This window comes from Rissa tridactyla, chromosome 2, assembly GCF_028500815.1.
Source record: "Rissa tridactyla isolate bRisTri1 chromosome 2, bRisTri1.patW.cur.20221130, whole genome shotgun sequence".
In the NCBI taxonomy this organism is placed as follows: domain Eukaryota; kingdom Metazoa; phylum Chordata; class Aves; order Charadriiformes; family Laridae; genus Rissa; species Rissa tridactyla.
Window position 1 is genome coordinate 35,227,704 of NC_071467.1, and position 25,963 is coordinate 35,253,666.

Consider the following 25,963-nt stretch of genomic DNA (forward strand, 5'->3'; position numbering starts at 1 on the left):
AAGTAGATCTCTTTGCAGCTGGAAGCAGACATGTTTATTACCTCTGATCCCGGGACTAGGGTTGCTGCTGAAGACACTCCAATATAAAGGGGCTGTATCTAAGGCATAAGCTATGCCTTCACAAAACAAAAACATGCTTGGCAATCAACATAAAAAGTAGAAAATTGTGGCAATTCGTGAGTAAATCTCTCTTCACAAATCCTCTCATCCTATCTTTGACAGTGTTCATTGTGGAAGTAGGGAGCCAAGCCCAGGGATACTAGAAAGAAGTAGAGGATTCAAGACCCAAGAGCGGTGCACCAGCGCATATCCAGTGCTGAGCTGGCAGCATTTCAGTAAGAAAGCAAATAGTTGTGGAAAGAAAGAAGAAGTGATGTGCATTATTCTTAATATATTTTAAATGCTGTATGCGCTTTGGCTTAGTGGTTTGATTTGAATATTACACATTAAACCATTGGAGGCTATTAAAGGGAAGCAAATACACACCAGGTGGTATCCTGTGGAAACAATTATGTTGGAAATAACTCTCCGTCTGTTGCCAGTAGGCTTATGGTTTATTCTTCCCAAGCCAAGTTTAAGATTAAAGCTTATAGTTATACTCTAAAGTATACATTAGACCATTAAACTTGTCAAGAAGAAGAGAAAGCAGAGGCTGAAGGGAGAAGAAAGGGCCTCTGTCCTACCTGAGGCTGACAGAAAGCACACCACAGCAACACTGTCCACCCCGGTATTCCAGAAATGGAGACAGCTGGACATGTTTTGCGGTCATTTGCTCTTGTTCTCTCTTCTTCCCTGCTTAAAATAGCTGCTCGCTGAGGTCTGTGTAGCTGTGGGATAATCTTATTATAGTGGATCCAACTCCTCGCTAGCACATTTGTCCCATTTCTCAGGGGGCCTGTGTTGTACGTGGGGGCATGAAGAAATCCGCGGCATGACCACAGAACTCCAGGGCAACCAAATTGCAGCAGCTTACCAAGTTTCCACCTATTAAGTTATACTCAGCAATTGTAATAATTCACATGTGTGCTCTTAATTTTTACAGCACAAACAGAATTTAATGAAGTTTCCATCACCTAAGTTAGGCTCTCAGAGTACCGTTCAAAAATCTACTCAGATTTTCTTCTTCTTTGCCAATGTGATGACTTTAGTTTTTAGTAAAGCAAGCTCCAGTGAAATTAGTTACCTTTTGATTTTAGAGAGTGTGGTTAACAGTGTGAAGTACTTCAGACCTTTAAAGATTTCTCTTTAAAGTATTAAAAGGGGATTAATTTTCTCACCAGAATTTTTTTACATTTGCAAGAAAAGGCTGAGGGTTGTGGGATAATTTAATTTAAAAAAAAATAACATTAAAAAATGACAAGAAGCATTGTACTTTATAATTAAAAACAGAGAGGGACTAATGAATAATGTTGTGGACAAAGCCAAAAACTTGAGAAAAAGGAGCGGGACACCGATAAGGAAATACCACATAGTCAAAGGCTGAAACTAAAAATTTGCATGTATCCTGTCTGTTTTCCTAGGAAAAAAAAGGAGTCATCTATGACCTTCTGTGGAAACTCTTAAGGCTGGAAAGGGACAGGAAGCAAGTGTCTAGGAAAGAGCCTTGAGTCATTTCAAACTTTCCTGGTCTTCACACCAGATTGAATGAAACTGGTACCAAGGTAAGATGTGATACCCAGCTGCTATGGACAAGTGATTGGTTGGTGCTGGAAAGGCTGCAGGAACTGGCAACCTTCATAGCAGGCGTAGCCTTGCAAATAAGACAGATCGTAAGTCACATATTTTAGAAGACTGGGCTTCTACATCACTATTTCCTTCAGAATCTCCACATGTATGAGCCCATTCTCTAGGTCTTATAAATGAATTGTTTCTTCCATGGTGTACACAAGTTACCTACATCCAAGGAAACATCAGCAACATCCAGGGGTGAAAATGTTAGCAGGTAGTAATACTTCTGCAATTAGAACTGTTTTTCACCAAGTGTATAAAACTGAAGAAAAACAAACCAGAAGAAAACAGTAATTCACAAAATTAACAGGATTGTGAAGGACATGGACCCAAAAACCAGGCTTTGGCAGTGACTTGACAACAATCTGTCAATTGAAACCACGACAATGCTACAGTCAATTCTCTTGCAGGATTTGTCAGTAGCAAGAGGGCCTGGTTTGGTTTATGCATGTTTCCTACCTTAGAAGGACACCAAGCATTTCAGAGTTCCCCACTTGGAAATGCACCCACTGCAGATATTTTATAAATATCTGTATTAAGACAGATTGTTCAGAACCCAAAGAAAAAGAGGAATGCATCTAGAAGTGTTTTTGGATTACCTTTCCATTCCTTTGTTTTTTTTCTAACATGAAGAACAAACTACAGTTGTTTGAATACTAGACTCCACCATTCCCAGGTTGCAGGGATCTAAACCAGTCACATATGTGTGCAAATATACTCAAATACTGTGTCCAGTTTTGGGCCCCTCACCACAAAAAAGACATTGAGGTGCTGAAGAGGGTGCAGAGGAGGGCAAAAAAGCTGGTGAGGGGTCTGGAGAACAAGTCTTATGAGGAGCAGCTGAGGGAGCTGGGGTTGTTCAGCCTGGAGAAAAGGAGGCTGAGGGGAGACCTTATCGCTCTCTGCAACTAACCTGAAAGGAGGGTGTAGAGAAGGGGGGGGTCGGTCTCTTCTCCCAAGTAACGGGCGATAGGACAAGAGGAAATGGCCTCAAGTTGCACCAGGGGAGGTTTAGATTGGATATTAGGAAAAATTTGTGCACCAAAAGGGTTGTCAGTCACTGGAACAGTCTGCCCAAGGAAGTGGTTGAGTCACTGCTCCTGGAGGTATTTAAAAGACGTGTAGATGTGGTGCTGGGGGACATGGTTTAGTGGTGGACTTGGCAGTGCTAGGTTAACGGTTGGACTCAATGATCTTAAGAGTCTTTTCCAACCTAAACGATTCTAAGTACACGCTATAAGTAAAAATTGCAAAAAAGCCAAACCTGAAAATCCTGGGATTATACACAAGGACAGGCAGAGGTGGAAACGCAAACAGGGATGGGGCCGAAGCCATATTTATTTGGCAACCATAACAAGTATTATGATTTTAAGATTTACAACCTGATTGTTTCCCAAACTGAGTTTGCCAAGCTAGCAGCAAACAAGGTAGAAGCAGGTAGAATATTGTGCGTCTCTATTAAGTTTGGTCTTCCCTTTCTTTAACACAAAGTACTATTAAAAGAAAGCTATGGAATTACCATTATTTTCAAGTTGCACATTGGAAGTATAAAATACTTTTCTGAGACTACATCATGACCAGAATCGTTATCTATCTTCTGGTAGATATCTGGATTTTTAAATATTTTTTTTTAAATTATCTATGTGTCAGAACTAGACCTACTAGCTTAGCTTATATTTCACTGCCAGAAGACAAAGAGATAGAAGAAATAGAAGGAATGTTTAGCTTTCATACTTTTTTTGAGAAACAGCACTGGGATGGAAATGTCTTTCTATTGATGCTTAAATCTGAATCGGCCACCTCTCAAATTTAACAGTGAAAATTTTCTGCAGTCAGAATAAAAGGCTGAGGATTTTGGCATTGCTCAAGGGGTATACAAATATAAATCTGGGGCCTTTCCTTTACTTTCTCTTGCGAGCTCTACTTCCCGTTCTCCCTCGTTTTGGCATTTAAAGAGAAAGTTAACTTTATCCACAAGCACAAGAAGAGAGTGAACGCATCAGACATGGAAAGAATGGAAAGACTATTTTTAATTAGATGTAGAACATTTCAACAGACAAGTAGTACAACCAGGTGATGAGAATTGCTTGCTACTGGCCTCACTTCTTCAATATAATCTATGGAATTATTTTTTTTTTAATATATTGTTACCTGTGAAGTGATACTGGCTTAATGGGCTAGATCAGGCTTTTAAAATTATAGCTGTATCAACACAAAAGAATTGCCCTGAAAGTATCTGGATGGGACAATTTGTTTTTTAATTACTCAGCAAGTACATTGAGAGCAATTTCAACAGTCAGAAAAACAACATTTAAAAGCACTGATGCTTTAGTACAACCTATAGTGTCATCCTATGACAGGAAACTGAAACAATAGTCTTGGAAGACATCTTGACTTTTAAGTACATTTTTTCAGCTAGAACTTTGGAAATATCTGTAAAGGTAGCTATAATTATTTTTTCTTCATTTGCAGTATTAGTAGCAAGCATCAGATTTACTTATTACAAAGGACGCTGCTAATACAAAAGGATTAATTTGAATTTTGTTTTTTTTTAAAATTCAGAAATTTTTAACCTTCAAAATATTTAGGCCCTTAACGATTTGAAAACAAGTATGTGTCAATACTCTGTCAATACGTGACAAACCTTTCTTCGGGCTAAAACCATCCAATTTCCACATACTCAAAGTGCAGAAGTACCCAGTCTAGTCACACAGAAGAGATCTAATCCTCTTTTCACTTGAGCTAGGGGTGGCTTGCTTTGCAGTGCTAAAAATCAAGAGGTATGTTTTTTAAAGGCACGAGATCTAAACAGTTCTCGACAGGGGATTCCCTTTTGTGTCTCCACCTCACATAAATGTTGACAGAGTCCATTTTAACCTCTAGCTGCTAGTATTTTAAGTTGGTTCAAATACAGCACATTTTCAGCAGGATATTCACAAAGCAAGTCTTATGCTAAGGTGCTTCCACCCACCCAACAAAAGACAGGCTTCTTGTTCTCCACCTCTGGGGACAGGGTTGCTCGGAGTGGGACTCTATAGAGTTAAGAAACCATTCATTAGCCATGAGTAGCTAGAGATTATTGTGACACAGCCATTCTCCTCCCCATCTTCTCCAGGGGCCTGCAGGCAGCTGTTGCAGAAACTAGCAACACCATCTGCTTTCCGTAGACTCCTCCTGGATACCAATGCTCTCACAAAGGGAAGTCAAAGCCATCTCCACTCCCGTTAAGTACAATTAATCTTTAAGGCTTAAAAGCTTAACTACGTACGTGACAGGTAATGAGGACTGATGATTTTTTTTTTCTATGAACAGCTCCTTTTGAAATGAAGATGGTGAGACTGGCACAGCCCGTGCATTTTACAGTTCTCCTGGAGAGCTAACAATAAAAAACAAGCCAAGAACAAACAAGCCAAGACAGATCTAAGCATATTTTTTTACTATGTTTTATATCATCAACTCTGAAGAAACCCCTACATGATTTATGAGTTTAAAAAAAAAAAATAAGCTTTTTTTTATACATTCCAAAATGCATTTGGAGAACTCTAGCTATCTGATACTTAAGAAAGTCTAATAGAATTTTACATTCTTTCACATATATAGCACTGCACCGTGAACAATGATAGTGACATTCATTTTCTTCAAATTATTTCCTTTCCTCAGTTTCCTTCTCCTCCTCTAAGTTAAAATAAAAGGATTTGTCATAGCCCATGAGATGGTTATAGTCCTGAGGATTCGGGAAAAGCGTTGGATTAACAAGCATCGATTTCGTTTTAGCATAAAATGTTGTAAACATCTTGGTGATGTCTGGAATCTTTACATCCTTCTGATGGAAAACAGTTGCTTTTTCTGCCAAGATTGCGTTGTATGTAATGGCTGTATACGTGTCCATTTCATCTTTATAATAGAGTCGAATCACATAGCCTTTTGTAAGGACATGCAAAGTAACCGGTGTTACAAACGTAAAAAACCCAATCAACCCATAAAAGGCAGCTTGTATAAACAGGCTTTCAAATCCAATACCAGTTTTGAGCATGATGTAGGGCATCATGAACAGGTTGAATATGCTGGTGGAGTAAGAGAAAAACCTCACACCTACACAAAACAAAACAGAAAGAAAACAAAGGTTAATACTTATGAGTAACATTATCTCTATAATTAGTTATGCTCTGCTACTATATATTGATGGCATTACTTGAACAGCTGAACTTATTGAAAATCCACTTTTTTTTTTTTTAAGCTCACAAAGAAACCATTGAAAGGTCAACCCTGTCTTCTTGCCACTGTTCTGGTTTGTTTATATGTTCATGTTGGGTTTACCAAAGCTGGCAGCATTTCTGTGATGAAGTCAGCTACTACCTACATGCGCACCTATGAAGTTTTCACTTCACAGATAGGAAACTGATTTCAAAAGAAACTTGACTCCAGCAATGCACACACATAATGGTAATCATCACAGCTATGACTGGGAATTGCTCTCTTCAACTCATGTTGACGCTCAGTGCCAATTACAAAGACACTTGCTTGGTCCCCCACCATATGTAACTTGAAAAACCTAGGTTATTCAATACTGACAAGTACCCCACAGCCATCTTGAGCACAGCTTGAAAGATGCATAGTAGGCAGTGTTGTGGATCACCCACAGTCCTTAAGCCACCATGAGAATGAGTAGTCTAAGATGCTGCAATAATTAAGTATGTTAATACATACTTCCTCGCTCTTTAAGACACATTTCAAAAATGCATCTCAGAAAACATCCAATGGATTACTTTTTACTAGGTCTTTGTAACATTAACTAGTCACAGAAAGATCAACAGAGTCTCATTACAGATAGTGCATTTCATTATAGTATCTGTCTCCTTCAGGAACATTTCAGTAGCATCTGAAAGCATACAGAATGCAAATAGCAATTACAGCTGTTCTTCGTTTACTGCTGGGTTGGGTAATACACTCCAAAGGCTGCAAGATAAACAGAAGGAGGCTGAGGGCTTACAGAGGTGCACAGTAACTACAGAACTCCCCGCACACCTAAGCGTAGAAGCAGAAACCAAGCACCAACACCACATATTTTTTCCTGCACAGCAGATCCAGGTTTTAGCAGAGTTGGAAAGAAGAACATTTTCTTTTATAATGTTGCTTTTTAAAGTCATTAAACACCACTAAATAAAAATATGCAATCCAAATCACCTCAAGTCACATACCTAACACTGCCTTTGCCAAATTTCCTTTATAAACTAATCTTCCATGTTCTGGGTGTTCATGAGGGTTGGATGTGCAGAGGCTGCGAACAGCCACTCCTTGAAAAGATGTGACCTGAAAGATGAACGCAGTACATGGCCAATCAACATCAGTACCAATCTACACTTTAGACATAGACATACACGTAGGTATGTGTGTATATATATATGTATGCATGTGCTTACACACACGAAGCTTCTCCTTGCCCTGAACCTATTCCCAGAATCTTAAATTAGGGATTAAGTTAGGTAATAATACCACAAAGCACGCCACAAACTCCAACTAATACACTGCCTGACTGTTTTAATCATCTTCTATTTCGATACCCCAGATTAGCGTTACGTATTTGCAGCCCCACTGACGATTTTTAAGCTTGCGATCACTTCACGTGCAGCCTTGCAGGGAGCCATCCGCAGCCCCCGCGGGGCTCCCAGCCGTCCTTTGAGAGGACCCCAAGTTCTCTCGCAAGGCAAAAACGCGCCAACCCGAGCACTGCCACCCGCCCCCGGCCGGCCCCTCCAGGGGAGCGGGGCCGCCTCCCCTCACCGCCACCCCCCCCCCACCACCTGCTGGGCCCCCCCGATGGCGGGCAGGGCGGCCCGGCGGCGCCAGGCGGCGGTCGGGGGCCCGCGGTGAGCGGCGCCCCACAGCCAGGCGGCGGCGGTGGCGGCGGCGGTGGGTGGCCGGCAGCCGGCAGCCCGCAGCAGCAGCAGCATGTCGGGCCGCGTCCCGCAGCGGCCGGCGTAGGGGGGAAGCCGGAGCGGTGCAACCGGGGACGGCAGCCGCCGCCGCCCCGCGGCCCCGCGGTTTGGTTCCGGAGGCAGGAAGGGTCCGGCCGCCTCCGGCGCGCCCCCGCCCGGCCATGCGGCAGCACGGCCCCGCCGCGGGTCACGGACTCGCGGAACCGTTTGGGTTGGGAGGGACCTTAAGGACCATCTAGTTCCAACCCCCCTACCACGGGCACAGACAGAGAATCACAGAATGGCAGGGGCTGGAAGGGACCTCTGGAACTCATCGAGTCCAACCCCCCTGCCAGAGCAGGGTCACCTAGAGCAGGTTGCACAGGAACACGTCCAGGCGGGTTTGGAATGTCTGCAGAGTTGGAGACTCCACCACCTCTCTGGGCAGCCTGTTCCAGTGCTCTGCCACACTCAAAGTAAAGTTTTTCCTCATGTTCAGACAGAATTTCCTGTGTTCCAGCTTGTGCCCATTGCCCCTTGTCCTGTCCCCGGGCATCACTAAAAAGAGTCTGGCCCATCCTCTTGACACCCGCCCTCTAGATATTGATAAGCATTGATGGGATCCCCTCTCAGCCTCCTGCAGGCTAAACAGCCCCAGGTCTCTCAGCCTGTCCTCATAAGAGAGGTGCTCCAGTCCCTTGATCATATTTGTAGCCCTTTGCTGTACCCTCTCCAGCAGTTCCCTGTCCGTCTTGAATTGGGGAGCCCAGAACTGGACACAGTACTTTAGATGCAGCCTCAACGGAGCAGAGCAGAGGAAAAGGATGACCTCCCTCGACCTGCTGGCCACACTCTTTTTAATGCACTCCATTATGCTCCTTTTAACGCACACCTCCCATGAGACCAGGCTGCTCAAAGCCCCATCCAGCCCGGCCTTGAACACCTCCAGGGATGGAGCGTCCACAGTTTCTCTGAGCAACATGTGCCAGCGTCTCACCACCCTCAGGGTAAAGAATTTCTTCCTTCTGTCTAGTCTAAATCGACCCTCTTCCCGTTTGAAGTCACTACCCCTCGTCCTATCACTACATGCCCTTGTAAAAAGTCCCTCCCCATCTCTCCTGTAGGCCCCCTTTAGGTTCTAGAAGGCTGCTACAAGGTGTTCCAGAGCCTTCTCTTCTCCAGGCTGAACAATTCCAACTCTCTCAGCCTGTCCTCACAGCAGAGGTGCTCCACGCCTCTGATCATCTTCGTGGCCTCCTCTGGACCCGCTCCAAGAGGTGCGGGCGATGCGGGTTTCTCAGACAGGTCCCCAGGGATGGCACTTGCCCATGGAGACAGCCAGACCGAGAGCACGTGCCCGCACAATTAGGACCCGCGGCCAGCGATTTTCGGACTTTGCCCGCACCGGGCGCCGCCCTGGGACCTCTCGGCTGCCGCCACCCCTCCGCCAGGAGCCGCCGCCCGGGCAGCCCCATCCCACCATCTCCCCCGCCCCGCTCCTAACATGGCGCACCGGCACCTTCACCCCCGGGAACTACGCGCCCCAGCATGCACCGCTCCCCGCCGCACAGCATGCCGGGAGCCGAGAGCCGCACTCCGGCTAAGGCTCTCGCCCCCGGGGCGGAAGTGCCCTTTGACCCTGCCGGATGTTCTTGTGAGGCAGCTGGCCCGACACGGTGGGGGCCCTGTGAGCGGGGCGGAGGGAGCGGCGCTGCCGAGTGAGTGGCCGCGGGGCAGCGGGGTCCGGCTCCGCCGCCGTCCAGAGGGGGCGAGGCGGGCGGGAAATGGGGAAGGGGGAGCCCCCGGGGCCTGTCCCTCGGAGGGGAGCGGGCCTCGGCCTCCGCGCTGCGCTCCCCCTCCCGCTGCCAGAGGTCGGGGGGAGCTGGAGGGGAGGCGGGCCGCGGAGCGGGGAGGGTTTGGAGCGGCCGTGGGGAGGCGTCGGGGGTGTTGTGTGGAGGGGTGCGGAGGCAGATCGGGGTTCCCCCTCCGGGACGGTGGCGAAGGGCACGTTTCTCTCATCTGCGTGCGGGAGTGAAGCGGTCTCCTTGAAATCCAGGCGCCTCCGGGAAAGGGGCTTTCCGGAACGGTTTTTTTTTAATTAAATATCGCTCTTAAACTTTTTCCGACAAAAATGACGTCCGCCCTCTTCCCACGCCAGGCCCTAGAGAGAGGGGAAAAACTAAGGCCGAAAGAATTTAGGATGCACCCCCAGGGGTTGTTATACCAAGGTGAGAAGTGCTGGTTAAAGTGCTTTAGCTGTAATGGTCGACGAATATAAGCAAAGCAAGGTTGATGGAAAAGGGTGATACACTTACATGTAATAAAAAAAATAAGCTTTAGAGTTCTATCTGTTCCTCAGAGGAAGATTCTGCTTTAATATAAGGGAACCTGAGCATTGGTAAGTTATTGATGACTTCAGATGTAAGTTATTGATGACTTCAGATATATGTATGAAAATGGGGATGCTAGCAGTTAACTTTGATGGCCAGTTTAATCTTACACCATGTAATACTATGTGCAGGAACTTTATTGAAGATCCTTAATACCGTAGATCGTGAGTTAAGCCTTGTACTGTAGGGAGACTTAGATAGTCATAAGCCATTTGTTTACTTGGGTTTGCTGAAGATCACTTGCAAAAGTTCAATTTAGAAGCAAGCGAGAAAAGCGTGGATAAATACACAAGCCTTTAGGGTAAGAATCACGTTGTGCACTTATTTTTTGAGTAATCCTTTATGTGCTCCAGTTTCCTCCTTTAGCTATACTAAGGACAAAAAAATATTGTTAAGAGAGAAATCATATTTATTAACTGAAGAGTTACCTAGAAGGGGAGTAACTGCTATTTAGTTTTTCTATAATATATCATCTAACATCTTTGTACATGTAGTGCACACCTTATACCTTGAGATCAGCCTTTTAATGTGCTTAAGTTTTGTCAATAGAATTTGTGCTAACATTTCCTACAACATTGGGAGTTTTAAGATAGTCTTTAGAAACTTTCAGCACTTAATTTTTTTCTTGTTGTATCAGAGAAAAATAATTTGATTTTTTTTTTTTTTTACACTAGAATGGGTGATGAACCCATCATCAGGTAGTTTCATGTAGTCTTAATGTGAAGACTCAATACTGGTATGGTAAGGAGTTACAGTTGATTTTCTGAGGTACCTTCTATCTCCCAACCTCATATTTCTTTTTCTGATACATTTGTGTTCATGCTTCTGTCCCTTATGTTTTGTGTGGGGATAAATGAATATCTTTAAAAGGTATACTTAGCTTCAGATGTTTTATTGCATTTTTGCAATTCTCAGTGTATATTATGAGAAACGCTTAAGTTTTGTCATAAAAGTAAGGGTTTTGTCAGATTAAAATAAAGGAATTTTGATGTATTTTGACAAGTTCTCTTGCACCTAGAAATGTTCAGAATTTAAATTGTCTTCATTATGGGGTAGTTTGCATAACAGTAGTTTTTGATGAATGCTTATAACAAGAGGGCAGAAATCCATGCCCTGTAAAATTTTGCAACATGCTAGCAGTTTTTTTTCCCCCTAATGGCAATAGGTGTACAGTACAGGGCTTTTATGGTATGTTAGGAAGAAAACAGTAACACCCTCTGCCCTTTTTTCTTCTTTTTTCCCCTCTTAAAACTTTCTTGGGAATTACTAAAAAGGAAAGTTTCCTTAGGCAGAAAAAGAACATCTTATGTAAGGTCTTTGATGCTCTATACACAGTATCCCACCGTGTTTCTTGTGTATCTTAACTAGCATTCACCTGTATTATACCTTTCTGTCACACTTCAGTGTGCCCCTGAATGTTGGAATTTTAGTGCCTGCAAGTATGGAATGGTGAATCAACTGATTTGGAAATCACGCCCTACCAGTTTTCCCTTATGTTTTTTCTAAATATGCTTCAATTATAGTAATTTATCTTTTGATGCATACTGAACAATGAATAATAAACTGAAGAGCAGTATTTTTAAACAAGTTATTGCATAGGATCAAGGATAGGACTAGAATTTAGGATTGAACAGTAGGAGGCTGCTGTTTTAACACAAACAGCCTTTGTTTATTGATGAATTAGTACACAAATGACACCCAGAAAATGTCACATTTAACTTCTAAACTAACCTAGGAATTGTGAAAGCATTTGTGTTATTTGCCCCACATTTTCAAAGAATTGATAGTGTAGAACACAGAAATGTCACCAGCTGAAGCGTACAAAAGCTGTGTGTGCGTTGTGCAACTAATGAGTTGGAAGCTGTTTGAGTTTCCTTAGACCAGAATCTGAGATTTTAAAAAGTTTTGTGTAAGATCAAAGAATCTGAGTGCTTGAAATGTTTGCATAGATTTAATTTTATTGTGCTAACCAGAATAAAGCAATAGGGTTCTAGAATCTGTACAGTGGTTGCATGTATTCTGTCAAATTGGCTTATGTCCTTCAAGTCTATTCTGGTCTCATCAACATACAAGATATACAAGGAAATGATATTCTGGAAATTCTGGGAAGCTTGGGAGATGAGCACGCAGCTTTGGGAGTGAGGTGAGAAGGTCATGGACATGCTTCACTTTTTTTTTTTTTTTCCTTGCATTTGATGCTCAAAAGAAGCAGGAAACAGATCAAACTAAACTCGCTACACCATAGTATTTCATCTTAGAGTTGTAAGACAGGGAGCTGAGCTACCTAATTGGTAATGCCACATAAGCTTCTTGAAGGAGAAATGGAATCATGAATGTAATTCAACAAAAATTAGTGGTTCTTTGCAGGAGTCTGAAATAGTCAGGTCAGAAACACATAATAAAAAAGACAAATGTTTGAATGTTCAGAAAACTTGGATTGTTCTCTTCCCTACTGCTGCATTGGTGTAGTTTTGGTGAAGTCAGACAGGGGCAGCTATGAAATGGGCAAAAGTAATTAAAATATAGGTAGTTACCAGGTATCTTCAGAAATCTCACTGAGTCTCTTTCTTCATGTTGTCATTTATATTGTTTTCATTATACAGAAGGTAAATATAGTAACACGTTTTGTAATAAACAGTATATTGGAAAATACATTGTAAGAAAAGAATTTCTGATGAGAAAACATACCAGGTCACTTGACTTTCCTGTTTCTAACCTATTATTTAATACTCATTTAATAACCGGTTTCCCGGGTTCCTTGTTTTTCTTTCCTTCTCTCCTCTTTGGTTGCATTGCCTCTATGATTTTTCTGTGCACTCTGCTGTTCATATTTTGTCAGGACTAAATCTATACTCCTCATAGTGTTCACGATTATCTTTTTTTTTGGAAATGATACACTGTTATAGAAACTGAGTGAAACCAAACTGTATCCCTTGCTTACATGTCAAAAGTATCATTGAATACAATGTATGATGTCTTTTCCTTAAAAGCAGGTAGGCTTTCTGCATCTTTTAATTTTGGCAGTAGAATGTTAGTTTTGTTCTATATTCGGAACCAAACTTGGATTCTGGAATAGCAGTATAAATTGTATTCTTTTTTTCAGTTTATGTTCAGGTATTGGATTTAAACTGAGGACTGACATTGGCATACTTCTCTCTCTTTGATGTTTATCCTTTGAATGAATTGTTATTTTTATTGTCACTCCAGTTTTATTTTGCTAAGCTGAGTAAGCAAAACTAATTTTTCTTTTATACAGCAGGCTCTTTGGTCATACCAGTAGCTCCTTTCTGTAGTTCTTGTAATTAGAAATTCTTGACAGAAATTCAAAATTATGTGTGGTATTCCAGAGAAGTTGTTGCTCGTGTGCAACAATGTTCGTATTTCCCTATCTCTATTGCAAAGAAATCCTTGATGTGTATTCGCCTTTTTCCCCCATGCCCTTTTTTTTTTCTTTTTGCCCCTACAGAGCTGCATCAGTTTATAGTTGGCCACAGAATGACTATACCCCCAAATAACAAGGCATGAAACAATACATGAAAAAAGCTTGTATTGGTCCCTACGTGCAGGAATCTTGCATTTCATATTATTTCATTTCACATGGCTTTTGGTACGCCATTTTTCAAGACACGTCACTTGTGTGTGTGATACTCTGTTCCCCTTTTGTTGCAGTGCTTTCTGCTTCTGTCTCTCGTAAATCTACGTATTATTTTCTGACAGCATTGTTAAAAAAACCCAAAACGTTTGATATAATTTTTGAAGGAACTAGTAGTTCTTTTCTAGTCCAGTTGATTCATGTTTGCAACATCGTACTGTGTTCTCATTTTAAGATTACCGTCATGTCATACTTACTTAACTTCAGATGATATGCTGAGTCCAGATTGCATTTTGTTTGAGTTTCCTTTTTTCAAGGAAATGACTGATTCATTTTTTAGGTATTGGATTAGTCCAGCATGTCCTAAATCTGCTAATGCTTACTGCACTTTTGTCCTGTTTTCCTTTTTAAAACAACTGAACTCAGACCACTGAACCTTATTTTTTTTTTTCTTCATTAAGTGTTAGCTACTCTATTTTTTTTCTCTCTAATCATAAACATTCAATTTGATCTTATTAAAATGCTTATTGCAAGTTTTTGGGACAGCTCTAATGTTTTGGGGTAGACATTTTTTCAGTTCCCCAGCTTTGATATATTAGCCTCCTCAAGTTACGCTTTTACCTTTCAAGGTGTTAATATATTTCAGTTCCCACTAACTAGCCCGTCTGTATTCCTGTATTTAGTGGCATTATTTATATTGGAAATCAAGGCACATTTTATTGTCACCAGTACCTCCACAAAATGGTATAACTTATTCTGTGGTTTTTTTTAAATAATTGTTATTTATAAATCATAAGAGGTTTCACTACCCTTCTGGAATGTAGGGAAGGGCTTTGTGGCTAGAGACAGAGGTAGCACAAGTGATCGTCTTCTGCAAAGTAGAAGTAACAATGTAAGGTATCCTTTCAGTTTCTGAACAACACATACTCACCAATAAGATGCTTTATTTCCATTTACAAAAACTGTTGAAATAGGGTGAAAGATCCTGCCAGTTTTGTGCTGCAACTGTTCCCAGCACCCAAATGAATTTCCTTAGATGAGTTCCTGGAATTATTGAAAATGACGAAGGCATTTAGCACTCCATATAAAGGTATCTCTATGACAGCATACACAAATTAACTTTCAAAGGGCATTTTTGAATATGCCTTATATTCAGGAACTTTTCACATGCAAGAGTACAGGTGAAGATGTTCCTTATACCAGCGGGGAAGGAAAATATTTTATAAGATACTTCTGTAAAGTCAGGATAATTTTCAAAGACAACAGTGGAAGTGGAGGATGGTTTTTGCTCAGTTCTCAACCAACAACTAAAAACTATTGGTTATGCATGTGTAGTTTGATTAGGTGTACATAATGAAGTGCTTTCTTGTAAAAGCTTGAGGAAACTTTCAGACTGTTTTGTATTTGTAGTTACGAAAAACGGGAGATGGAACAAATCAGCACAAAAGTGCTGTTGAGAAGTGAGGCTATTTGCAATAGCAAAGAGCTTCATCTTCTGAAGAGATGGAGAGATCTCTGTAAAACTTCCTCCAAATATTATTGCAGCTCCCTCCTCAACTTCCTTATGTTTTTTTCCTAAGCTTTTACCAGAAACATAGGAGGGAGGGGATGGGGGAGTGGTCTCTATTCTCTTTTTTCACATATCCCACTCTGGGGTCCTTCTGTAATGAGGAATTGCAGTCCTGGCTCTGCTGTTGCTTTTGCTTTTCGGACCAGCAACATGGATTGTCAGAATTCTTAACAGTCTCTTTGCTGCCACCAACCCTGGATATCGGCTGGGAAACCACCCAGAATCACTGCTGCTGTTTTCCTGAACCTGTGGGTACACAACAGTAGTTCATTGATTTGTACGGGTTAGTGTTTGGAGAGTAGCTATTGACGTGAAAGGAGTTTTAGGACAGCAGGTGGGTGGGTGGGTGGAATTTCTCTTCCAAAGTTTTCTTTACCCCATCAGAGATGCAGTTCAGCATGAAGAAATATATGTTGTATCTGAACATACTGGATTCGTTTTGCAAATACGTGCTTCCATTTCTCTAACTCTTTGGTTTTGTTTACATGGCAAAATATGTATGCAGCGATCTGGATGTCAGTTTATAAGCTATGGAAGCTCTTGGTTAACTTACCGTGTGAATACCTACATTAAATGTCTGAAGTAGATTATCTAGGTGACATTGGTGGCTATCAGGAACTGTCAATCTTCTGGGAAGGACAGGTTGGAGACCAGGTATTTAGTTTGTACTGATTAGACTGATCCCTGAGCCTTCTCTTCTCCAGCCTAAACAGCCCCAGTTCTCTCAGCTGCTTCTCATATGACAGGTGCTCCAGTCCCTCAGCCACCTTTGCAAGACTCAATTCAGTCTGGCATGTATTGGGGAGCCCAGAGCCGGACCCAGCACTCCAGATGTGTCCCACTAGTGCTGAGCGGAGGGGCAGGATCACCTGCCTCGATCTGCTGGCATCACTCCTCCTAACACAGGCCAGGTTGCTGTTGGCTGCCATTGCTGCAAGGGCACATTGCTGCCTCATGTTCCACTTGGTGTCCAACAGCAGCCCCAGGTCTCTTTCTGCAAAACTGCTTTCCAGCTGGTTGGCCTCCAGCTGGGACTGGTGCCTGGGGTAGTTCTTCCCAAGGTGCAGGAGTTTGCATTTCCCTTTGGTGAAATTCATATGTTTCCTGGTGGCCCCTTTCTCTGGCTTGTCACGGTCCCTCTGAATGGCAGGCAACCACTCCTCTATTCACAGCATAGTGAACTGTTCTCTGACTTTTTAATTTTTTTCTGTAGACAAGCCATTTGGTCTCTTTAGTGCCTTTTGCAGTGTGGCAAAACTTGCTTTCTTTACCTCCCCAATACTATCGCATGGATGGTGTCCGTAGTGGTAAAAGTCATAAGGCTTTTGAAATAACTCTGGCTTTATCGTCAAGGGTCTTTTAAAAGCTATGGGGAGCAACATCTTTACAAAGTAAGCTAAAATTTAGAGATTGTTGAATATGGTAGGGATCTCTGAATAGCAAAGATAAGTTTCAAAACATAATGTTTTCAAAACATAATGTTCATCAACATCGCACGCTATGTATTACCATATTCTTTTCTGAAGGGTGTTTATGATAACATAAAGGCTAGTATAAGAAATTGTGCTACTGACTAAAAATATTGCTACTTGTGTTTTTTTCAGACGCTCCTACTGCAAAAGCTGCTGTTGAAAAGAAACAAATTTTTTTTATAAGAAGAGAATGGGTAAGTTCATCATCTTAGAGGTGCTTTTTTTTGTTTCCTGTGAAGTGAAGCATTTTCTCCTTTATATCAGTAGACAAAGTGGATTGTTAGACTTGAAGTGTTGATCTTGTCACTGTTTTTCTTGTAGCCTCAAAAGTTAATGGAACTTCCTACAAATGTTTTTTAATAGGATTTTCTCAAGTGATTGTTTATTTGTCGAGAGACTTATTCAGAGCGCATCTAGCTAACGACGAATTTCACTTGCTTAATATGCGTAGTGCTGAAAATGCACATGCTAAAATAGGATGCCTTTAGGCTTTTATAGCACTAAACTTTTAGTGGACAAGAAAATTTCACTATGTACTGTTTTAAATATTTTTTGGTTTGTTTGTTAACTAAGGTCAGCCTGTTGAATTCTGGCTAAGAGATCATAATAAGGACTGATTTCTGATAAATACATTGTATGTGTGATCTGACTAAATATCTGAAACTGTCGTATCTGCCTCTACAAAGGACTGGTTAATGAAACATGATTGGACAGATTCTGGTTTTATCAATACTTTTTCCAAATATATTTAGCACGTTTGGCACTGGCAGTACTTCATTAAAATTGGCAATAACTACATGGTGATTCAATTTTAACTTGAAGATTCACAAAGCGACTTAATCGATTGGGGGAATATTATATTTGCTATAACCCTAGATACCATGCAAGGTACTTATTCTAATATAATCAATATAATTTATATTCTTTGTTTTGTCAGAAGGGGAAGCAACACTAGCAATCAAATGACAAATTTGTAGTCTGTAGCTGTTTTATATTCTGTACTTCTGCATACCATCATGAAATACTGGCAGTCTGTTACTTTTCCAGAAGCATACAGGTCTCTTCTGTTATACTTTTCCAAGCTGGAAGAACTTCCAGGACTTTCATTTTTAACTTTATGTGCATTTGAAATAAGGTGTTAACTTTCCAGTTTGAATATGATAGGGATTGTATATTTAGTGGCGTGGGGTTTTTTTTACACTCATTTTTTCAAAAATATTTTAATATTACTGCAGCCTTTATCACTGAAGAGTTTACAGGAATATATAAAGACCAACTACAGAGACTGTCTCCTTCGTGTGACGGTGTCCAATAGTGCTGAGCACTATACAGGCACAAAGTAGTCAGTGATTCCTACCCCAGAGAGTGTGCTGCCTAAATAAACAAGAGAGGTGCAAGCTGGGAAACTGTTAAGACTGCACAAGGTGAGCAGTGCAGTGGTGGCAACAGTAGCGTTGTTTTTTCAACTTTTGAAGATAGCACTGTTAGGAGAGAATAAATGAACGCACAAACAGGGAAGGGGGATGAGGGCTTCTAGAGAAACAAAGTAGAGAGCAGGTGTATAGTGAAGGAGAAGGGAACAGAGAAAGCAGAGTGAAAACTGCTGTGGGGCAAAATTCCAAATTTCCTTGGGTTTAGTGCTTTTGCACTTTCCCTGTTTTCCACCAAAGGTCACAACATGGGTGTGCACTAACGCTGTATGGGTCTGGGTCTGGCTGGGCAGTGGGGGAGGATGAATCTTAGTTTCATGTCATTTCTTCAGTACAGGAATGCTGACTGCTTTTATTCTTACCTGTGCTTCAAAAAGCGCTTTTTTTCCTTGCAGTCTGCATTTTTAAATATTAGACAAGTATTTAGGTAACTTTTAGTAAGTATGATAAGCATAGCAACAGCTCTATAGAGGGAAGCAGTAGCATGTTCAATTCACTTGAGAATATCCAAAGGAAAACTTCATCCCCATGTAGATTTTAGAAATAGCGTCAGAATTTGGTGATGGAGAAAGGAGAGAGGAGAGATGTTTATAAGAAGATTCCTACTTTTGCAAAAATTCTTTAAAACATTGCTGAGTGCTTCAGAGAAGTTGTCTTCGCATATCCAGAATGCGTCTGATTTTTGGTTGTATTGGGTTCTTTGGTCTGTAAACATAGTCGCAGAAAAGACTGCAGCTTGCATTCTTAGTGATCTGAGTCAGTCATTGTGTTCTGAAACTGTTAATCTGTGTTCCATTTTAGATGGAGAAGAGAAAACATACGGTGGGTGTGAGGGCCCAGATGCTATGTATGTGAAGTTAATATCCTCGGATGGCCATGAGTTCATTGTAAAAAGAGAGCATGCATTAACATCAGGAACGATAAAAGCTATGTTGAGTGGACCAGGTAGGTACAAAAGATTTAGTACCGTCACGTCTTTTGTTTTCGCTCTTGGACAGTTTGAATTTATATCATGCAGTGAGTGAAAGTTGGAATAAATGATAACTTTTCCAGATCCTGCCTAGTTCCTGTTTCCAGTGGAACAGTTCGCCTCTGTGGGGTATTGTGCTACCAGACATATAATTGGACTCTGCTTTTGGCGATCTTACGGTGTCATTACTACTAGTTTCCCAGGGTATGAGAACTTGAGGGTATTACATGAAATGTGTAGCTGTCAAGTTCAAAACAAAACAAGAGTTGGCTAATTCTTCATTGCTACCTCCATGACGGAACTTTTAGTGTTATTGAATATATGAGACTACCTGTAGTTTAAGAAGTGTCTGAGCTAATTCTTGAAGAGTGAAAGGGCAGAGGAGAGAACAGCAAGAAGTCAACATGTGCTTTCCCTCTTCTGTACCCTCATCCTGTATGTTTACCTTTGGCCACTTGAGTGGTGGGCAGTAGGCTCTGCGGAGCTCTGGTCTGAATATGGACATTCTTATATTCTCTTTTAGATTCTAATGAGGGGGATTACTGGCGAGATCTGTTTGTTTAATATATTTTTAAATTACTTAGTAATAGTTGGGCAAACTGAGCAATTAAAATTCCCAGTTTAATGTTCTGCTAAATGTCATTGTAATGGTTGTGTTTGAAGGTACTTAGCAGATCTGTTTTGATCCGAGGCATGTCAGCCTCTCAGAAGAGTAGTTACAAGACCTGCTCTGAATATGTTCCACACTCCATGCGAAGGAATAAAAGGCAAAGCAGCCTTAGAGGGCTAGAAAACTGACTCTTGTAAAACAGGCACCATTCAAGAATATTTTGTATAAAAACTAGCAAGCTAAGTGGGTTGATAGGGAAAACCACTCTTGCTGTCTAGTTCAGTAGGTCATAATTTCACTGATGCGTAAGTGTTCTCTGTTTCAGTACTGTGACATTGCCAATATGCTAACATTTCTCCTCTTGCATCCTACTCTTCCCGTACTAGAATTCAAGCCAGATTGGCTTCAGTGCATGCAGATATTTCTATGCAAATGTGTGTAGACTTTAGTAAATAGCTTCGCTTTTCCTATAGAAATAATAAGAAAGCAACATTGCTTGGTTTTCCATAAATGTGGAGTACATGTTAGTGTTTTTTGTATTATCTTTCAGATTAATGAGTTGAAAATCCAGAGAGATGAGGAAAAGGGGGACAAAAAATAACAGCAGAAAGGCTGTGGGACTAACCACAGGATGACTTCATATCATCCAAGTTTCATGTTTACAGGCATGAGAGAAAGCTAATTTCAGATGTACTCGTGTTTTGAGACTTAAGCATTGGATAAATTTGTCAATATCTAATAGGGATAAACTTGTACTTGTATGTAGCCTTTCCTCCAGTACAAGTAGGGTTTCCCTGTCCCTCCTGCCTGTGTGTTTTCACAGTTTATCAAGCTAATGGGTCTTTGAGGTTTCAACCCTTTGTCAAATCTGCCTGAAACTGACCAAGAAATGCAAAGCTAGTGGGATCACAGAAGGGACTGCTGATATGTGTGCATATGCAGATACAGAACATCTACAAACCTTTTTTTTTTTTTAATAAACCAGCTAGAAATATGTATTGATAGTGCTTTTTTTGTTGTTGTTTTAAAACATTGTTACTGTGACCTTTAGAGCTGAGCACACTACAGTTTTAGAGCACCTATCTAGCAAGCATCAGAATTAAACCTACATTTCTGGTGTAGTTGTTCAGAATGTTGTTAATAGGCTGCAGCCAAAATAAACATTTTGTAATGCAGGGGATCTTAATATCCTTGAGGGTTGTGAGTGTGGCACATCCTGCTTTACACTGAAGAATCTAATACCCGAAAATATTCTATTTAGAATGTGTTGTATTAATATGGTAAAGTGTTTCATTTTGCAGTGAATTGAGATTCTGACTTTGGGTTTGGTGTTTTGTTTTTGTTTGTTTTTTTTTTTTTTTTTTCTACAGGACAGTTTGCAGAAAATGAAACAAATGAGGTGAATTTTAGAGAGATCCCATCCCATGTCCTATCCAAAGTATGCATGTATTTCACCTACAAGGTCCGCTATACTAACAGCTCTACGGAGATTCCTGAATTCCCAATTGCACCTGAAATTGCACTGGAACTTCTGATGGCTGCAAACTTCTTAGATTGTTAAATAAAATAAATTATAATAAAAAATGTAAAACTTTTTTCAGTATTTAATACATGTAGTTCAGTTAGTAACTTTTTTCAGATAGCATGTTGCGTGTGTGCTGTTGAGAACTGTAAAGTTCACTGCAGAGGCAATTGCCTTCAGTCCTTTTGCATATAGCAATCATTCAGTTGAAGTTTGTTTTGCTGCTTACACAAATAAGGACCTTTTCACAAACTGAGACAAATAAACAAATATGCCAATTAGTAGATGGCTATGCCTTATCCTTTAGGTGTGGTAGAACTTTCTTTTCATACAATGACCATAGAAAATACTGGAGTTTAGTCTAATGCTCTCTAAAAGGTAATTATCATTAAAGATGAGTAGCTGTTTAGGGTTTCTAACTTTCTCTTATTGTTAAAGTTTCTAAACATCTGAACTTAATCTCCTTTGTAAGATAGCTGTCCTTTAGCATAGTTATACTAACTAGATTAGAAGTGCCCTCCCTAAGGTTTATATCCTGACAGTGATATTCCATTTAGGTTGAAAGTGGAGTACGTAGGAGAATGCTTAAGGCTTTTAATTTAAACCATAGTATAGAATGCGTAAAGGTATTCTTGGTACATTTTTCTTTTAAACCTAAATTTTTCCCGTTAGTAATGACAAATATTCAAGTCACTTGTCTGTACAGTAAGACACTGATCCTACTGACAGTGGCTTTTAAGGGGAAAAATAAGTGTTACAATCTGTGTATATTATCTTCTGTATAACATATAAGATTATTCTTAATGTACTGTCACTTGACCTGATATGGATTTTATATGGTTTCAGTTATGGTTTATTTCCATTGTTGTGATTGGTTATGTAAAGTCTGTATTTAATCTTTAGAGTAGTAGTCATTTAAATTTTGTAACATAGGAACTGAAAAGATAGCAGTTATCCTATCTTTTACCTCTTCCTCGACCTCTCCCTTGTATCCACAGAAAAAGACCCTGAAACGTGGAGGTCTTCTATATTTGAAGGAAAGGGCATTAAGCAGATGTTTAAGGAGCTGTTTTATAACTTTCATAGGTATTTCCAATGTTTTTACAAATATTTTAGGGGAAAAGGATTGGCAAGCCGCTGACATAGTACTAGAGTGGAACACGTCATCGCTTGGTAGTTCCTGCTGGTAGTTGCCTGTACTATCAGTTCTTTGTTCAAAAAAAAGTTTCCATAAAGGAAAAAAAAAAATTCAACTTGAGACCAGAAGTTGCTTTGTGTTCAGCTGCAGCCTGAAGAACCCTTCTGCCAAAATCATCTGTAAATGAAAATAAATCTAATGCATCGTACAAAATGACGCAAGAGCGATGTAGTTAGCATTTCCATCAGCTGCCACTGCTTCAGCTTTGTTTTGATCAAGAAGCGGTTGTGGTCTTTCATGGAAAAAGCCCACCGACAGGTGGTGGGACTTCTTTATTGATGTATTAACGAATGGTGAATTTAGAGGGCTGAAACTCTCCTCTAAACTTGTTTGCCAGTGTAAATACGACTTTGAAGAGGTTTTTCTGGACAAAAACTAGTAACTTACATAGACTATGCAGTCTGCCCACGGAGGAGTTCAGTTCTGACAAATGAAATTTTACTCTGGGCTTGAACAATGCTTAGTAGACAAGCTGATGTTTGTCAATGTGGTGATAGATTAGCCAACATTTATTCACATCACGTACTTCGGCACAATTTATTGTGTTTAATGTGGGGATGTTTATGACTAGATTGGTTTTGCACGAAAAAGCTGAAGTGCATTGCGAGGCGATTGTCTGAAATCCTGTGTTTAGGCACTCTGGTCAGTGCTGTTAGTAACTCATTTTGAAGAGCACTAAAATGATAAACAAAAACCAGAGATACCCTGTTATGCTGCTTTTGTTACAGCCATTAGGAATACCCTAAAAGGTCAAGGAATACAGACATGGATATTTTAGTCCCAACTACATTTCAGTCTGAGCGAGTCTTAAGTTCTTTGGCCATTTTTAAAACTCTTTAGGTTAATGACTTGAAGTTAAAAAATTATTTAGTTTAAAATTCAAGTAAAAAGGATGTCATTTTTTAAAAAGGTGGAGTGTTTTTTTTTTCCTTCCCCCACTTTTTAAGCATTCCAAAACGATCTCCTGCTAAAAATACATTGCATTTTATGATTCTGTACTTCAGCAGTAAGGTAAAATAGCTGGTTTAGTTCTGAATAATAATTTTGTTGGGTTTTTTTCTTCAGCTTAATGTATCATACAGTAGCTTTGAACACTCAGGAACCGCAGTAGTGTCCTAGAGCGCACTATTTGCAAAACCACCGGCTGTTAAAACTAACCTGCAGATTTCTAAGGGGGAGGGGGGCAGAGGGAATTAGTGCAATTTCCGTGATAGTGACATGGGTATGCTATTATCAGACAATTGGAACTTAACCACGCTTAACCCCTGAGTTCTAAATAAATTTCAAAATTGAAAATTTGTAAACCTGTGTTTCTGTTGATTTATGACTTTTCAGAGCAAGTATTCGTATGTGGAATCATAGTTTTCATGGCTATGGGGTGAGCAAATTGCTAAAATAATTAGTATTTGGGTAACAGGTGGTGAAATAGCATGTATAAAATTAACGTGGGTTTTTTGTGGTTCTAATGAGTTTCTTAGATTTCAAGTGTTTAGGTATTTTTGTGCTCCTCCAAATTGTGAGTATTTGCTTTCTCATAAAAGAAGTACCCAAGTACTAAAAAAAGATGATATTGCCCATCCTTGAAGAGGATATTTTGAAGACTTCATGTGTCCCCTAATACTCCTTTTTACTTAGTAAGCTAGTCCTGTATCCGATGGCTTGGATTCCAAACTGAGCTGCTGGTTCGGCCACAAAAAGTTGCAAATTCTTCACTAACGGTAAGCAATGGGGAAAGTCCTGCTGGGTTATGGGGTTTGATTGACTATAAGCCGCTGAAGGAGTCTCTGCCGGTCTCCCAACGTGAGATGGTCTGTGCACCCGGAACGATCAGAGCTCCGCTCCGCAAGACATGGAAGTCCTTTTTGGTGTTGAGGTTGAAGAAAGGAGGATTCACCATGCCATTGTATTCCACAGCTGCTTTGAACACCATGTCTAAAATGCAGTTCTTAAGGAACAGTAGTAAGTGTGGAAAATTGGTTGCTTTTGGCTGTGTTTTATCACTGTATATCATATTTCTCAGGATAAGTTTCAGTAGTGGCTGTTTGGTTTTTTCACCCTTTCTCGTTTTCACTCTTCCCGTTGAAATGGGTTTCACAACACCTGCCTAAATCAATTTGTTTATGTGATAGATAAAGTGGACAAGGAAATTAATGGCACAGAAAACTTTTCAGTCTATGTTTTGTGTCCCCAGTTTCATTTGTTTTTTTTTAAGTCTCAAATGTTGCAGTATAATTTAAGGGAATAACAGCTAATGCAGCGTCAACAAAAGCACAATGTTAGCGTGTAGGTACTAATGAGAAATAGCAGGTTTTCCTAGCTGAAAACTAAGGGTGAAGGCCGTGTGTAAACTTAATTTCAACAACTGAATAAGAGAAAAATAGCAGGAACTCATTACTTCAGGATTGAGTGCATTTGAAAATTGAGCTATTATGCTGGTTTTTAAAGAGATGAAAACTTTGCAATTAGCAAAAAAGGTATTAGGTGGTTTTTCCCATGGAAAAACTCAACTTTGAAGGATTTTTTGACAAATAAAAAGCTGGGTCGGAGTTAGCTTTCTTTTTAAAGGTAGCTTATTACGTGGCAATTTTATGGGAAGAAACCAATGCTGTGACCTCACTGTGTGGCACAACAATCGGAAGAGCTAGAAAAAAAGCACGTAGTAGATTTTGTGGTTATTATCAGCCACCCATGAAGCTTGTTTGAGTGTCATCACTAAGGCAGCACAGAGAAAAGAACAGTGAGCTTTTATCAATTCAAGTTTTAACAAGTGGTGTCTGTCATGAAATAAAACTTTGAGTATGTTACATCTAAAACGTAGATCGTGGTGCAGTCTTCTACGGGAGAAAGGTCACGGAGATAACTAAAAAAAATAAAAAAAGGAAAAGCTATTTCTCTGTGTCATTGCCATGTTACCGTTTTATGTTTACAGGATTTTCCTCCCACGCTACGTGGGAGGAGAATCAGAGATGCAAGATCGTGATTGTTCTTTGACAAATGGAGTACTTCAACGTTTTATCCCATTGAGCTTACGTACCCAGTTTTCAAGGTGTTAATCATGTAATGGTTTGTAGCCTCACTTGTTGAGGTTAGAATTGGAAAATTAAGTTAAAATTGCCCCTGAAATATGTACTGTGTTTTAGATTGGTGAAAGTAACAACTTGAGAGTTTTTATATAAATTAAAATCTTACTGTACAGTGCTAAAGTTACTGGTTTTCAGAATAGTTTCGTGAGATGAGTGTTTTGGGAATACAGGCATGGATTAATGCTGCTCCTTATTTATTTGTTGACAGTTTCTTTCCTCAACCAGAAGTTACTTTGAAGTTAAAACCAAATAACTCTTTAACATCAATTCAAATTTAAAACTGCCTTTTCAGTTGAGAATTCGTAGCTAATGCTTTTCTTCCCATGAAAAAAAATACTACTGGTATCCTATTTGCATTTAATAGAAAACCTTTATCTCCAAAATCACTACTACACAAAACCATACGTAATACATAATTTGTGTCTTAGGTTGCTATAAATTCTTGTTACTCTGTCTAGTAAAACAATGGGATACTTGTTATGC

The 25,963-nt window shown here is 40.3% G+C and overlaps 2 protein-coding genes across 5 annotated transcripts; one reads left to right on the forward strand and one right to left on the reverse strand.

The window, feature by feature from the left end:
• Positions 1 to 5,147: 5,147 nt before the first annotated feature.
• On the reverse strand, positions 5,148 to 7,899 carry TMEM70 (transmembrane protein 70). The gene is made up of 3 exons (XM_054192815.1): positions 7,530 to 7,899; positions 6,927 to 7,038; positions 5,148 to 5,820 (listed from the first exon to the last, which is right to left on the reverse strand). The coding sequence occupies exons 1-3, from the start codon at positions 7,677 to 7,679 to the stop codon at positions 5,372 to 5,374; spliced, it is 711 nt and encodes a 236-aa protein (XP_054048790.1). The 5' UTR covers positions 7,680 to 7,899; the 3' UTR covers positions 5,148 to 5,371.
• Positions 7,900 to 9,253: 1,354 nt separating this feature from the next.
• ELOC (elongin C) lies at positions 9,254 to 21,480 on the forward strand. 4 transcript variants are annotated; one of them, XM_054189928.1, is made up of 5 exons: positions 9,299 to 9,361; positions 9,802 to 9,871; positions 16,800 to 16,861; positions 18,899 to 19,042; positions 21,048 to 21,480. In XM_054189928.1, exons 3-5 carry the CDS (start codon positions 16,858 to 16,860, stop codon positions 21,236 to 21,238), a joined length of 339 nt encoding a protein of 112 aa, XP_054045903.1. In that variant the 5' UTR covers positions 9,299 to 9,361; positions 9,802 to 9,871; positions 16,800 to 16,857; the 3' UTR covers positions 21,239 to 21,480. The 4 variants fall into 4 exon arrangements, with proteins under 4 accessions (XP_054045902.1, XP_054045903.1, XP_054045905.1 ...); XM_054189930.1 differs by lacking the exon at positions 9,802 to 9,871 and adding an exon at positions 10,708 to 10,774 and having other exon boundaries at positions 9,307 to 9,361; XM_054189927.1 differs by lacking the exon at positions 9,802 to 9,871 and having other exon boundaries at positions 9,254 to 9,361.
• The last annotated feature ends 4,483 nt before the right edge of the window (positions 21,481 to 25,963 follow it).

What these genes read in the sequence shown, in the direction of transcription:
- ELOC (XM_054189927.1), top strand. An exon ending in AGCTATGTTGAGTGGACCAG is followed by an intron (nt 19,043 to 21,047) that starts GTAGGTACAAAA and finishes TTTTTTCTACAG; the next exon opens with GACAGTTTGCAGAAAATGAA.
- TMEM70 (XM_054192815.1), bottom strand. Translation starts at nt 7,679, where the DNA reads ATGCTGCTGCTGCTGCGGGCTGCCGGCTGCCGGCCACCCACCGCCGCC. An exon ending in CCATCGGGGGGGCCCAGCAG is followed by an intron (nt 7,039 to 7,529) that starts GTGGTGGGGGGG and finishes TTCATCTTTCAG; the next exon opens with GTCACATCTTTTCAAGGAGT. An exon ending in TTTGGCAAAGGCAGTGTTAG is followed by an intron (nt 5,821 to 6,926) that starts GTATGTGACTTG and finishes TGTTTTGTGTAG; the next exon opens with GTGTGAGGTTTTTCTCTTAC.